The 16,060-nt window shown below is 34.3% G+C and overlaps 1 protein-coding gene and 1 pseudogene across 1 annotated transcript in view; both read left to right on the forward strand.

Annotated features, from left to right (window-relative positions):
• Positions 1–9,799, forward strand: part of LOC107719106 (consortin-like) — a 12,412-nt gene extending 2,613 nt beyond the window's left edge. The window contains exons 2-10 of the mRNA XM_016526441.1: positions 1,221–1,454; positions 2,469–2,578; positions 4,455–4,485; positions 5,195–5,281; positions 5,821–5,938; positions 6,882–6,903; positions 6,985–7,269; positions 8,821–8,944; positions 9,047–9,799. Coding sequence (XP_016381927.1) covers positions 1,223–1,454; positions 2,469–2,578; positions 4,455–4,485; positions 5,195–5,281; positions 5,821–5,938; positions 6,882–6,903; positions 6,985–7,269; positions 8,821–8,944; positions 9,047–9,258 — 1,221 coding nt within the window. The 5' untranslated portion in view covers positions 1,221–1,222 and the 3' untranslated portion in view covers positions 9,259–9,799. The remainder of the gene's footprint in view (positions 1–1,220; positions 1,455–2,468; positions 2,579–4,454; positions 4,486–5,194; positions 5,282–5,820; positions 5,939–6,881; positions 6,904–6,984; positions 7,270–8,820; positions 8,945–9,046) is intronic.
• A 1,875-nt stretch (positions 9,800–11,674) lies between these two features.
• Positions 11,675–15,648, forward strand: LOC107719103 (saccharopine dehydrogenase-like oxidoreductase; annotated as a pseudogene).
• Positions 15,649–16,060: the final 412 nt, after the last annotated feature.

The raw sequence follows: 16,060 nt of genomic DNA on the forward strand, positions 1-16,060 counted from the left end.
CCGGCAGGGATTGTAGGTGGGGGGAGTGAATGTACAGTGCTCTCTTCCACCTTTAATACCACGACTGAGGTGCCCTTGAGCAAGGCACCGAACCCCCAACTGCTCCCCGGGTGCCGCAGCATAAATGGCTGCCCACTGCTCCGTGTGTGTGTTCACTGCTGTGTGTGTGCACTAAGGATGGGTTAAATGCAGAGCACTAATTCCTAGTATGGGTAACCATACTTGGCCACATGTCTGAAGTCACATGAAGAAAGTCACATTAAAATTTAAAACGGTTATTTTAAATTGTAATAATAGTTCACAATATTACTGTTTTTACAGTATTTTTTATCAAATAAATCAGAGAGCATCGGAGACTTCTTTCAAAAACATCCCATGAATGGAAGTGTGTATGCACAGTATATTAAATAAATAATTTGTTCAATACTTAAACTATATATTTCAGCACAATTTGTGCAAACAAAACTGTTGCCCTCCTGCTGCATTAGGTACAGTGTCAATCTCAGCATATCTTATTATTTGCTCAGCCTGTTGTTATATGTTCACACTGTTCAGCTTTCATAAGGGTTCATCTTGACACTGATCAGGCCAGTTGTGGTCATGTCATGTCAAGAAACATCTCGACTATTCTTTCAGCCTTTTCCAGCTCATCATACACCCTGTTCTGTTACCACACTGGCAGTGACACTTTATTTACAATAAGGACACTCATCCACACTCCACCCTTTTTCCATCTCTCTGTCTCTGGTTTCACTGCTCATCCTTCGAAATGCCTGGACAGAGTGAAAGACAAGAGCCCCTATCCCATGAATTATGCATTGCTGCTATAACTGGCTCTTGTTTTTGATAACACCTGTCAGTTTGTGCTTGCTGCCGGCTTCAGGAGTAACTGAAGTGAGCATTGGTTCGCTGTTAGGACACCCTGTTTGACAGCTTCACAAGTTTTTCCTCACATAAGGCCTAAGATCTGCTTGAAAAAATGTCCAACAACACCAAACCTGTCCTACTTGTGTTTTCTCTGAATTCTTTTGGATTCAAAGATTCATTTTATGATAAATGTTTTGCATTGTCACTGATGGCAAATATGAACAGCATAAGGAACAGCAGGGTAAAGAATTTGAAAAACTGACATCAAGTCTTTAAAATGTTTCCTCTTGAATTCTGATGAAGATATAGATTCATTTTCATGACCGTCTATCTTCTTTGTGATCGCCTTGCAGTTATGGAGGAGTCCGAGATGAGGAAGTCTGTACGATGGAAGGAAACGGGCAGAATAACTCAGACTGCAGAGGACATCATTTCGTCTTTCCTAACAGCCTCTGATGAGAAACAGAACAAACTGCAGGAGGCAGAGGTTATGGACTTGGAAGCTGTTAAACACAACTCTGAGAACAGGAACCCAGAAGAGAGGTCTCCAACAAACATCAAGAGCCATAGCTGCTCTGTAGATCATGGTAAGCATTTAATATTTCAGTATTCTGGTGCTGTGATTAACCATATTGTTTACTTGATGAATAAAATTTATACTTAAGTTGTAGTTCATCCTAAAATTGGAATGGAAGTACTTAAATTTTTCTTGGAACACAAAAGGTAGATATATATATGTATGTATGTATATATATATATATACTGTATACTGTGTATATATATGTAGAAGTGGTCCATATGACTTGCAAAAGTAATCAATAAGATTATCACTTTTTTTTCTTAATTAATACTTTTTTACTCAGCAAGGGTGCATTTAATTCATCAAAAGTAGCAGTAAAAGCTTTTACCTTGTTATAAAAGATTTTTATTTCAAATAAATGCTGCTCTTTTGAACTTTTTATTCATCAACAAATCCTGAAACATTATGTATCACTGCTTCCACAAAAATTAAGCAGCACAAAGTTGTTGCACAAAGTGACACTGAAGAATGGAGTAATGGCTGCTGAAAATTTTGCATTAATAAATTACATTTTAAAATATATTAAAATAGAAAAGTTATTTTAAATTATTATATTTAATAATATTACTGTTTTTACTGTATTTTTGTTCATAAATGCAGCCTTGGTGAGCATAAGAGACTCCTTTTAAAATATTTTAAATAACACACAAGTTATATTGATCACTTTTATGGTGTTTTTAATGGAGCTTGCGAGGAAGCACTATGAACTATTGGTGTATGGAAAAGAGTTGATTGAGATTTCTTTCAAATTATCATTTTGTGTTCCATAAAAAAAAATCTCAGTTTTCAGGTTTGGAATGACATAAGGATGAGTAAATAATGACAGAATTGTCATTTTGGCTGACTGTTTATTTAAGGTTACATTTAAACGTATTGGCTAGTCACATGCGATATTAAGTAGTTTAATAGAATCATTAACCATAAACTTGTTAAAAATGTGCTCAAGAATCACTGGATTGACTGATTTACTGAAGCAATAAGTAGTGTTCCTGAATTCACTCCTGGTGTGATCTCTGTACAGGCAGTCTCTCTGGGATTGCACCACCTGGGCCTAGTCCTTCTCTTCTGGCTGCACTGCAGTCCCTCGTTGAACACAATGATCACATGCTCCTCCCTCATTCCTTACACCAGGTGCGTGCACTGGGAGTTTAAAAAGGTTACTCTCACATAAAGCCCACAACCAAAACAAAAACTTGTTGTCTTTTAATAGAAGTGTGCATATATGCATTTTGGATTACAGATACACCTGGATTGTTAATAAAATAGAAGGATGACGCCTGTACTGTTAACCTGACAAATGTTTCACTAATAAATTACACAGATTTCCCTAGATTAGCTAGATTACTCTTGTTTGGGATATTTTAAGGAAATAAAAGCAGTAATCTTATTCTTTTAAGCTCTTTCTGTGGAAGCCTGTTTCAGCCATGGAATAAAACAACAAAGAAGGTAACTTGGACTTTCAGAACTCGTGCAGTTCTGATTTTATATTTCACAATTTGCACTTTTTTTTCTCACAGTATTTTGAGATATAAAGTCAGAATTGCAAGATAAAAAGTTAGAAATGTGACCTATAAAGTCAGTACAACATAAAGAGATGTTAACTTGCAATTTTATGAAAAAAAGTCAGAATTAACAAATAAACAGAATTGCAAGATGTAAACTCTGAGAATTCTAAGAATTCTGAGAAAAAAAAATCTGAACTGTGAGTGATGGACTCAGAATTGCGAGATGTAAACTCATATCTTGCAATTGAAATTGTGAGAAAAAAGAATTGTGAGATAGAAAGTCGCAATAACTTAAATTTTTTTAAAAACAGAAACAAGCTTCTGTTTTAAACTGCCTAAATAAATTAAGCCAAAACATGATATAAGTAGTACAAAAATAATCTATTCTTGTTTTTCTATATTTTATCAGCATTTCCAGGCATCCTGCATGTAAATAAGCTTCAACACTTATCGACTAAACACCATGCACATTTAAAATCAGATCTGTTAACAAGACAAACTACTGAAATGTGCTCACTGGAGTTGTTTTTTTAATCTCCCTGTAGAGTTATAATAGGGGGAGCAAATTGCTCCTCAATGAGATTATTGTTGTTAGATAAAATCAAGAGTACAAGAGAAAACTATTTATTTTCCTGCATTACACTAAATATAGAAGATCCATGTAAGAGAATGCATTAGATGCGCAAAGATAGAGCAGTTATTTTTTGCACATGACTTTTCTGGTTCACACTCACTGTCAGACCCGTTCACATGTTCATGCAGTATCGTTTAATTCTGTTAACTGTCCTTTTAAAGATGCTCTTCACTACAACTAATGAAATCAAGACTCTAGTAAATTGTTTTTGTATCCTATGTCAGAAACAAGCTTCTGTTTTAAACTGCCTAAATAAATTAAGCCAAAACATGATATAAGTAGTACAAAAATAATCTATTCTTGTTTTTCTATATTTTATCAGCATTTCCAGGCATCCTGCATGTAAATAAGCTTCAACACTTATCGACTAAACACCATGCACATTTAAAATCAGATCTGTTAACAAGACAAACTACTGAAATGTGCTCACTGGAGTTGTTTTTTTAATCTCCCTGTAGCGTTATAATAGGGGGAGCAAATTGCTCCTCAATGAGATTATTGTTGTTAGATAAAATCAAGAGTACAAGAGAAAACTATTTATTTTCCTGCATTACACTAAATATAGAAGATCCATGTAAGAGAATGCATTAGATGCGCAAAGATAGAGCAGTTATTTTTTGCACATGACTTTTCTGGTTCACACTCACTGTCAGACCCGTTCACATGTTCATGCAGTATCGTTTCATTCTGTTAACTGTCCTTTTAAAGATGCTCTTCACTACAACTAATGAAATCAAGACTCTAGATTCAGGTCTATCAGGAAATAGACTTTGATCGACCAGCTGAACACTTGATGAACTGTCTTTGGAAGATAAATGTGGTAAGGAGATGTAATATTTTACTTGCTCATATTTTCCTTCCATTACAGATAGCAGAGGGCTACTTCCTTGAAAAGGACTGTATCCTTTTTACATATTAAATCCACCACTGTAATCATCTGATTTCTGTCTGTTTCCTCTTTGACTTTCCTTTCTATCACTAAATGGTCCCTGTTGATGCTGTTGTCATAGTGACCAGGGCAAGCGTAATCAAAAGAGTCTCATTAGGGTGTGTCTTTCCATGCTGACTTTTAGGGTGTTGCACAAAAGGAAGGATGTTGATAGATTTTTAAGTCATTTGAAACAATAAAAGAAAGATTTATTTTATGATTGTCACCATATGGTCTTGTTAAATTAATTTTTTTTGATGTTTTGAAACAACGTGCTTTGAGTCTCTTACACTATAAATACAATAAACACAGTAATATTGTGGAAATATTATTCGAATTTTAAACAATTGTTTTCTATTTTAATATAGTTTAAAATGTAATTTACAGTAGTCATTACTCTAGTCTTCAGTGTCACATGATCCTTCAGAAATCATTCTAATATGCTGATTTGGTGTTCAAAAAACATTTATTATTATAATTAGTATTATCGATGTTGCAAAATGTTTTGCAGCTTAATACTTTTTGTGGAAAGCATGAAACATTTTTCAGGATTCTTTGATGTATAGAAAGTTCAGAACAGCATTTTGTAACATTACAAATGTCTGTATATACAGTATATATATATAAGTGTTCGTTTCTTTAAGCATTGTGTTGGTTTCTTTAAACATTGAGCTTTTCAGATCAGTGGGCAGTGGAGTTTCTCCAGCTAGAGAAGCTGTATCATGAAAGACTGCTGTCTAATCTGGCCTCCATACAAGAGGAATGGGGTAAGGATGCCAGATGATTATGTATGATATGAAAAAATATTTCCTGAAGTAACTTGAACCAGGGGAGGTCACATTGTTTGCATGTGAGATAATTTCCTAAAGCATTGTTTTATCTTGTAAGGATGAGACTCCTGTTGTAAATAGGGCAATACTGTTGTAAGTTGAATTGCTAGTTTCATCCTTCATAAATAAACAGCAGTGGTATGGTTTGATCTCAGGAAATTGCTCATTTCCCAACTGTACTCCATTGCCCAGACCACATGTGACTGTTACTTCACCAATATCACTGAAGTACAGAGGTCAGACTCTCCCCTCTTATCTAATTTAACTGTCAACATGACCTGACTGTGGAAAAACGAAACCTGAAGAATGTCACATAGCTGTAGCTTTTTTGGTACAAAGTTTTTTTTTCGTGAAATATCAGGAACTATGTCTAAGTATGTATGTTTTTATATTGCTTTCCACATGTTCTGTGAGTACATACTGTATATGTGTGACAGAAAATGAGACGCAGTCAAAATCCATATGTTTGGTTTCAGAGTCCCAGAGGAAAATCATCGTCCAAACCGAAAGTAACTCTCCTTTAAACTCTAATGGAACTGACAGAGAGAGAGAGCATATGGAACTGTTGAGTCATATCTGCAGTACACACCAGAGGTGAGACTGTGTGTAGACGAGAACTCTCCAAGCAAGCAGAGAATAATGATGATTACAGCATTTTTCCCTTCCTAAAATATTTATCCACAGCAGTAGCAGGCCTCATCAAGCCCCATCAAGTTAAACTGATTTATAGGGAAAAACATCAAAAATGACATGAATTTGTACTTTTCTTCATTCTTTTTTGACTTGTTTAAGAGTGTTTTGACCTGTTCCCTATTGTATTTACTTTTAAAAAATACATTTTACTTTGTAAAAAGTTATGTTTAAAGGTGCGTATATATTTATACGTAAAATATTTACAAATAATATTTTTTACATTATTAAAAAAATAAATAATATATTTTATTAATCACACACACTTGTATATATGGTATATATACATACCAGTTATATAGAATCTTACAGTTTAAAAGTTTTTAAGTTGGTTTAAAAGTAATTTTTTTATGTTTTTGAAAGTAGTCTCTTATGCTCACAAAGGTTGAATTTATTTGATCAAAAAAACAGTAAATATATATTGTTTTTACTTTGTAAAAGAGCCTTGAGAAGCTAAGGTATATTAATGTAAAATAAAAGTATGTAAAAAAAAAAAGTAATTCTATAAAATGTAAAAAATAGATATATTATTTGAGAGATATATATATATATATATATATATATATATATAAAATCTCAAATAATATATATATTTTTTTTTACATTTTATAGCATCACTTTAAAAAAAAAATATATAAAATCTCAAATAATATATCTATTTTTTTTTACATTTTATAGCATGACTTTAAAAAAAATATATAAATTAAATATTTAGATGTACATATTATATAAATATTACATACGGATTATAAATGTAGCAAATAATAAATCATTATGTATATTATTTAACAACAGCAGAGTTATAATACTGAAATGAATTTGACAAATTCTACTTCTCCTCTTTCAGACCTAACCTCTTTTTGGAAAAGGTAAAACATTACAATTGTTTTATTATCCACCAGTGCAGTTTATGTTTCTGTGAGTCAGATTAAAGCAGTCTGTTATTGCAGAACATGGACGACATAAGACTACACAACAGCCCAACCCTTGTGTCAGAACACAGAAGATCAAAATCAGAACAAGCTTCAGTGAACTCAACCGAGAGAGAAACCCGGGCAGACGACTGCTCATGGCTGGGAGCTGAACAGGAGCCAGAAGAGGACTGTGAATTGAATGAGGAGGAGGAAGAGGACGAGGAAGGTCTTGAGGAGGATGAGTGCTGGAATGAGGAGCTGCAGGATGACACAGTCGTTGATGGCCAGGTTCCTGTGGATGAGCTGGCCAACCATATTCAGGTACAAGAGTTAAGACGCTGTAGGAGTAATTTTAATCTCTTACATATTACCATCTGCCCTTAGAAAAAATAAGCATGCTGAGACACCATCCGTCTGCTGCAGTCTTTCCAAACCATTCGCTTACTGAACGATTTGTATTCCTCAGGGCCTAAATATGCAATGTATTAATCTTGGTCCTCAAATTGAATTTTTATGACTTTGTAAAATGTCTAATGGGACTTTCTTTCAATTCTCAGGCCACATTTCTTAGCCACAGGGTTTCATGAAAGCAAAATAGTGTGATGTCATCCACAGCGTTATGGCAGCCAGCTGCAGGAATTTTATAAAGAAGCGTTCAGGGAGTGTATGGTTTCTCAAAGCTATTGGGTGTGGTTGTCTTAAATAACACTCCAACTGCATAAACCTTCTCCAGAACTGTGTCAAAGTTACTGACTTTTTCAATCAACAAACACAACAACTGAATGATGATTACATTATTTGTTTGTTTGTTAAACACAGTTATTTTATACAGATTTGAAGCTATTTTGTTTTGGCCTCTGATTTGACTTGGACTGATTTGACACACAACAACAACAACAACAACAACAAAACTCATTTTCACATCATGATATACTATGAGGCATATTAGAAAAACAAACATAATGAATGACTTTAAAGAAAAGCATTCCAAATCTGTATGACTGACTTTCTTCTGTGGAACACAAAAGAAAATATTTTTAAAAAAACGTTTCAGCTGTTTTTGTCAATACAATGAAAGTCAGCTGGGTCCAAAACAAAACACCTCTGTGAGGATGAAAAAAAAAACACGGATACATTTGACAAAATATTTTATTTTGTGTTCTACAGAAGAAAGTAGATCATACAAGTAGATTTTGAATAAGCAAATGATAACAGAATATTTATTTTAGGTGAACTATCCCTTGTGAAAAAGAAGTGCGCCGAAATGAATTGAATTTGCACTTGAAGTGTGCTTCAAATCTTAAAAGTATATTTAAAAAAATATATGAAATAAACACTTTCTTAACACTTAAGTACACCTTTAAAAGGTGCACTTAGTAAAATTAATTTTTGATTTTAGATCACTGTTTTAATATTTTTTTGGCATGCTTTATGTAAGTACACTTGTTATAATTGTAGAAATAATTATGAAATTACATATAACGATGTACTTAAGTACCACTTAAGTGGGTTAAAAAGCACTGATAAATTTAAATACATTTAATATAAATTTTAAGTAGTACATTTTCATTTAATTGTTAATAACATGCAGTTATGTGTCTAAAAATATACCATTTAGTTCGCACTTAAGTATATTCTTTAGGATAATTTCCATAAGTACTCTTTTTAAAAGTGTACTACTTTTTCCCAAGTATCCCTTTAAAGTCTGATCACAATAATGCAGTTCAGTTCATTATGATATTGCACATGCTGACCCCTAGTGGTTATTGGTTGTTATTACATAATTTGCCATGTACATGATTCTTAAAAATAATTTATGCATCAAATTTTGTATTTTATTAATTTCAAACTTTATTTCTGATATTTCTGTAGAGGTTTCCCTCAAATGGCTTAGTCTCCATTTTAAAGAAGAGAGTCTACGAGAATGCCTTGCCACTAAAAGACTCAACCATACGCAGAGTCCGCTTTAGAGAGACAGACGATGCTTTCGATCAAGGTATGATTGTAAACAAATATTCACACAGGGCCTTTAAGTATTCGCATTTCTGTTCTGCATTAATGTGAGACTGATCAAACCTCATCTTTCTCATGCATACAGATGAGTCGGCCAGAAACTCTTGCCTCATCCTTCTCATCTTGTGTCTGGTTACCGTCGTGATTAGCATGGGTGGGACTGCTCTTTATTGTCTTGTTGGAGAGGCATACTCAAATGTGTGTGTCGACTTCTTGCAAAACGTGGACTTTTACTTTGGACCTTTACGACGAGGAGTGGACGCTCTCGCACAGTGGCTCTCTTCTGATGGATCATAGCAGCTATTTTATGGCTAACTTAAGTGGAACTCTTTCTTTATATTATCATTTCCGATGATAAACAACAGTATTTCTCTTGAGATAATATGCACTAATGCACATTACCAGACTGGCCTTAATAAATACTGCTTTAGTGAGTCTATACAAATTACACAGGGCTTCCTAATGCATAAATTAATTTGTATAAAATATTTAATATTGGTACAAAAACAAAACCGAATATTACAGATAATCCTAATATACCACTTATTACAGATAGTCTTAATATACCACTGCCATTCTTTGAATCAGTAACTGTAACATTGAAATAACTGCCTTTGGAGCCAGTAATTTTGTTTTTTTGTACATTTTAGTACTCCAAGACACTACATGCCACGATTATCTTTGTATTTATGTTTTTATTTTGAATTGGAACTTTTCATTAACGCTATAATCACTGAAATTCATACAGTATGAACAAAAATACGCATAAATTGGTGGATGTTAAAGGAATAGTTCACTCAAATATGAAAATTAGCTGATAATTTACTACCCTTCAGTCCATCCGAGATGTAGATGAGTTTGTTTCTTCATCAGAACAGATTTGGAGAAATGTAGTATTACTTCACTTGCTTACAGATGGATCCTCTGCAGTGAATGGGAGCTGGCAAAATAAGAGTCTGAACAGCTGATAAAAAAAAAAAAACATCACAGTAATTCATAAGTAATTCACACGACTCCAATCCATCAATTAACATCTTGTGAAATGAAAAGCTGAAAAGTGAAATGATAACAAATCCATAATTTGTTTCTTATAACAAATGATGGATTTGTAATAAGAAACAAATCCATCATTCAGGAGTTTCAATTTTAAACAACACATATTAACCGAGAAAGCAATTTTATGGATAGAGGACTCAAATTTTAAGCAACTGTTTGAAGTTAAAAACGTCTTGATGAATTTGTTTCTTACAAACACGCAGCTTTTCACTTCGCAAGACATTAATTGATGGACTAGAGATGATCATTCACTGCAGAGGATCCACTGGTGAGCAAATGATGTAATGCTACATTTCTCCAAATCTATTCTGATGAAGAGACAAACTCATGTAAATTTTCGATGGCCTGAGAGCAAGTCAATTTTCAGTAAGTTTTCATTTTTGGGTGCATTATTGCTTTAACTATGGGATATTTACTTACCAAATGGTTTTATAATTGACATAGCACATTAAAAGGCTGAATAGTAGAATAATGATGATTGATCGTTCTGACTTGATTATGTAAGATCAGTGTTGCTCCAGCACTTCTTTTATGGACAGCATATATGAAAATTTTATAATTGTACAGCAATTATAAAAAGACAGCAATCAATCAGTTTTTTTTTTACAAATATGATTTGTGTTCAGCAATCAAAGTGAGTGTGAGTTTTTGTGTTATGAATAATAGGGGGAATATTTTAATTTTAAATATTTTAATATGCTCAGAACCAGAACCCTGTTTTGTTATGTGTTTCTGTTTTTTCCCCCCAAATAGTATACATGATCTCTGAATTATGGCTGGAAATGTGTTTTTTATATATTGAAAGTGGTTTATGGTTTATGCTGTAGCTCTGTCAATAATAATATTGGATTGGTCCTCTGAATGGAAGAGAAGATGACGCAACAGTAAATGGAATCGGCACACATAATAAAACCCATGGTGAAGTAGGAGCATTTCTCTTTGGAAACCCACACACACCCACAGACTGACTCAGCTCATTTCATTTCAGAATCCAATAGCAACTTCTCTAACAATTGAAACTTTAAGATGCACAGAGCAAAAAAAAATATTATAGTGACACAGGCCTGATTAAGAGGCATTTTCATGATCATTATAGCCTTGCCAAATGAACAATATGCTTGAATTTGAAATGCGACTAATGCAAAGTAGGCTATGTATTGAAATAATTCATTCATATTGCTTAATTTAATTTTACAATATGTGAATCATCAAAAAAAAAAAAACTTAACAGTTGGGGCCAAAGGTCTGAATATAATAGTTTGTAATAAAAATGTATTCATAAATAGAAAATTGTTTTAAATTGTTGTAAATTGATAAATAGAAGCATTTTCAGAAGTGGTCTGACTATGATTTCTTCAAATCAGTGTTTAATTCAGTCACTAACAGGCTGCAATCTTACAATTTATCAACTGACATTCAAATGTAATTTATTGCTAGGTATATACATATATTTGCTTTCACATGTTAATGGTTACAAAATATACTTGCACCCTCCTCTGTGTAACTGTTGTGGTAATATCAACTTTCCAGCACGAGATGTCTCTACTTCATTGTGTGACAGTTTCTGGAATTTGCACCCACAAACAGTGGGATTTATGGTTTAGCTACACTTATCAGAAACACAAATTGATGCACTAAACGCCTGTATTTTGCACTGATGCTGTACAGTGACAGCAGAGGAGCAGCAGCGGCCGCTCTGACCTCGTCTCTGTGTTTGCTTCGCGCGCAGATCACAGACACAATGGCGACGCTCACATCGTCAAGCAAAAGACCGTAGCGTATCATAGCCAATAGTGTTCGGAGCGACCGGCTTCACCGCTCAGTTTGTAGGAGGTTGCGCGGACGTGTTGCCCGGAGGGACGTTACAATGGGCTGTAGCCGGACGAAACCGCGACCGACTGCAAAAAAGCACCCATTCAGGCAGCACCCATTCACCCATTTGTACTTTTCAGTTTTCAGCGTTATTGTATTTAACATTGAAGTGCCCATGCCACAAATAATATAAATAATGAAATAGAACAGAAAAAATAATAGTAACCGATTAGTAAATATTTACAAGCAGCGCCACAAAACGATTTTTTTTTTTTTACATAGCCTAGCCTACGTTGTACATGTGTATTGCTAGACATACGTGTGAGTTTGTAGTAACATAGTAATAAAATGTATCATGGTACCCTAAAATACCACATATGCTTTTCTATAGTGTAAATTATATATATTTTAAATGATATAAATACAATGCACATATGTTATGGATGATAGGTCATAGTTTGTATTAGGTATAGGCCTAGATTGAATTGTCATGGCTAGACATGAGGCAGTGAGCTCATAGTATTAGTTGAGCTTCAGCAGATTTTGTCTGTTGAGATTATCAAATGGGATTACAGGGTTTGAGAATATTGTTGATTAAAGGCATAATGTTTGGACAATCCCATCATCATCTGGAATAGGCTGTACTGATAATCAAGGATTTTAAATCTATCTATCTATCTATCTGTCTATCTATCTATGCATTACATAAAATGTAATAATTTGCAGCATTTGAGCTGTTAGAGAAGAGAGATCCATCTGTCTCTGACATTCCATCATTTGTCTGCAGGTAAACCAGAGCTGAAGTGTGTGGAGGTTATTGTAACAGATGTAACCGAGACAGAGTCATTGGCCATCATGTGCAAACAAGGCATCATTGTGCTCAACTGCGTGGGACCAGTAAATCCACAAAGAGTGTAAGACTATTGTAAAAAAGCACAGGAAGGGGTCAGTTTACACATCTGTGCATTCACACCTGTCCCGACGCATCCATAGGCCAATGATAGCTCTATGACAAAAAATGATAAATGGAGTTGTGTTATTCTGAGAGAACTGTTGACTGTGAAATGCCATGGTGCATAGTTGTCTTCTCTCAACAGTACAGATTCTATGGAGAGACCGTGGTGAAAGCCTGCATAGAGAATGTGGCCCACTGCATTGATATCTGTGGAGAACCATAGGTAGTTAATGATATTCTTTCAACACAGTTTTCTTGCTCTATAATCTACTTTTTAAAGAGATTCCATTCAAAGGTTTGAGGTCTGTAAGATTTTTTTTTAAGTGTTTGAAAGAAGTCTCTTATGCTCACCAAGGCTGCATTTATTTGGTCAGAAATCCAGTAAAAACAGTAATATTGTGAAATATGTTTTAAAAGTAATTTATTCCTGTGGTGGCAAAGCGGAATTTTCAGCAGTCATTACTCCAGTTTTAAGTGTCAAATGATCCTTCAGAAATCATTCTAACATGCTGATTTGGTGCTCAGGAAACATTTCTTATTACTATCAGTTGTGTGCTACTTAATATTTTTGTGGAAATCCTGATACATTTTTTCAGGATTCGTTAATGCTTTAAAAGCATTTATTTGAAAAATAAATCTTTTGTAATATTTGAAATGAATTTTTATGTCAATTTAATGCATCCTTGCTAAATAAAAATATTAATTTCTTAAAAAGCCTGACCCAAAATGTTTACATAGTAACACAGATCTTTTTGATTCTTGTTTTTTTTTTTTTTTTTAGTTTTTTTAGACGGAACTACCACAGTAAAGCTCAGGAGAATGGTGTATCATTGGAAGCTGTGGATTTGATTCAACACCAGCAGATAAAGATGTCTGTAAAGATGTTTTATTATTATTAAAATAATTTAAAATAATTGATTGTTTAAAAAATTACATCATAATCATTTATTATTAGTAATATTATATATATGACTTAATGTGACTACTTCTGATCTACAGTACAGGGAAACTCCATTAGAGAAAAAAATCTTAACAGGTTTAGAGGTGTGCTTTGCATCAGTGTTCTAATGGTAAAACATACATACGTTACTGTGATATTTGCCCTGTGTGTGCCCTTTTACCTTTGCTTCACACAGCCCTTGTGCTGTCGGTTTCTTTAATCTCATTCCAATTAGTGGGAAGTATCAGTGACAAAGGCAAAGGCGCTCAGTATTTACAGGATGTGAGTGTCTGTTATTCTCCTTTGAAGCGCTGCTGTGGGCAAACGTGCCTGCACAGCAGCAGATGCCTGACAACTCCTCTGCCTGGCTTTCACAGGAACACTCACTGCTGTGGAGAGCTTTTTAACCATCAACACGGGACCTGAGGTGAGCAACAACTCATCATGTTTGCAGATCTATATTAAGGGTCCACTGGAATTTGATTGATTTATTGAATATGAGCTCTCAAAGTTTGGTTTGATCTAGGTTTAAAGCAGTGCTTAAATTAAGCTTTGGGAATCCACAGTTGCAAGCTGCTCAAGAATAATGCGAAGAACTCTCATATCCTGGGATTTCATGCTAATGAGAAACTTGATTGCAAAAGTGACAGTTTTTTTATTTTATTTTTTTTGATTAAAAAAATTATTCTGAAACACTTTTTATTTACATTAAGACTTCATATAAATTCCAGTGTAAGAGGAGCAGACAGCATGAAGTGAATATGAAGAAAATTATGGTCCATATTATGTAGTATTTCATTAGCACTCTATCAAATTGTTATCGTATTTCTTGCTGTTTTAATCGGATATAGAGATATTTAAGAGAGCTATAGCAGATTGTTTGCATCAGGCCCATTGCATGTCCTCAGTAAAGTAGTTGATGTCTTGGCTTTTGTTCAGCTGTCTTGTCTTCTTCATCAGGGAGGATGTGGCCATGATGCAATGTGGCAGTCAGCCATGGCTTTGCTGACAGTGCCAGTCTCAGAAGAATAAGGAAGAAGTTTGGGCATAAACCTCTGCCAGTTGTCGGCACTAGAATTAAAAAGAGGTGATTTTAAGTATTTATAAAATAAAAAAATCTCAGCATTTCATTCTATTAATACTATCTTGATCATGATTCGTAAGCTTTATTTAGCAGCTGACTCCCAAAGGAGTGAAGGAGAATAGTTCTCAGGATGGAAATCTGTACTCGTGTTAATTTGCTTGCTATTTTGGCATACCCCAGGGGAGCTCTATTCTTCAGTAAGGAGATCGAGCAGTATGCTGTTCCCTTCAAGGGTTCAGATCCGTCTGTTGTGGACATTTTATTTGATGTTATATTTTGTTATATACATATTATCCATTTTTTTTTGTTACTTTTGGTTTATAGTGAAAATCTCAACTTCTATGTATAAAACATAAAAAATAAAATATTGTAAACTTGTCTATAAATATTAATAAAAAACCCAGTATTCAGTTTTCTTAAACTGTTATTTCAATGTAGATCTAATGGGTTCTTGACTACCCTTCTGCTTCCTCTTAAAAAAAGGCAGTCTTTGACAGCTTCTTCCGTTGCTTTCCAAACACCATTATGCCTCTTAGCAGTTTTAATTACATTTCTTTTCGATCTGTCTTGTGCGAGCATGATTACTGTGATAGTGCTCTGAAAGCCTTCATGGAAAGAGCAGGGGATGATTCACAGTCTTTGTGATTCATCGTCCTGCTCTTTCATCTCCATAGCGATGACCACAGTGTACAGGGTGATGTCATGAAGGTCAACAGGGTGTGTCAGTATATGGTCATTTTTGATTGATCACAAAAGCGTGTGTTAATAATTTAACAGTCACAAATGTATGCAGTTCAATGTCTCACTCACTTCGTTTTTGTTGTTGTTTTGCAGTTTTGAACTGGTTTCCTCTATGCTCTTGTCCTCCGGTTAAGTACATGGCATATGTAGGTATTGGTGGTCTCTTTTCCGTGCTGAAGACCCTCTTTGCAGGAATGGTCTTCTGGTTCATGGTTAAATTTAGGGTGGACAGGGGATTGCTTACACAGGTCCAGTACCATTTAAAAAATCATTGGATTACTGTTGAACTGCTACAAGAAAATCTAATGGATAAAACTCTCATTCATACCACAGAACTTATATAAACTCACAAATATCAGTTAAAATGTGTTTTTTTTTTCTTGATTAGTTTCCAGAATTTTTCTCATTTGGTTTGTTCTCCAAGACCGGACCAACAAGAAAGCCTTTCTGTCATTGTTGTCTTATTCCAGATGAATGGACCTCTTTCTGCCTGAGGTTTATGGGGGAGGTC

This window comes from Sinocyclocheilus rhinocerous, unplaced genomic scaffold, assembly GCF_001515625.1.
Source record: "Sinocyclocheilus rhinocerous isolate Xijiao unplaced genomic scaffold, SAMN03320098_v1.1 scaffold3470, whole genome shotgun sequence".
NCBI classification, from domain to species: Eukaryota; Metazoa; Chordata; class Actinopteri; order Cypriniformes; family Cyprinidae; genus Sinocyclocheilus; species Sinocyclocheilus rhinocerous.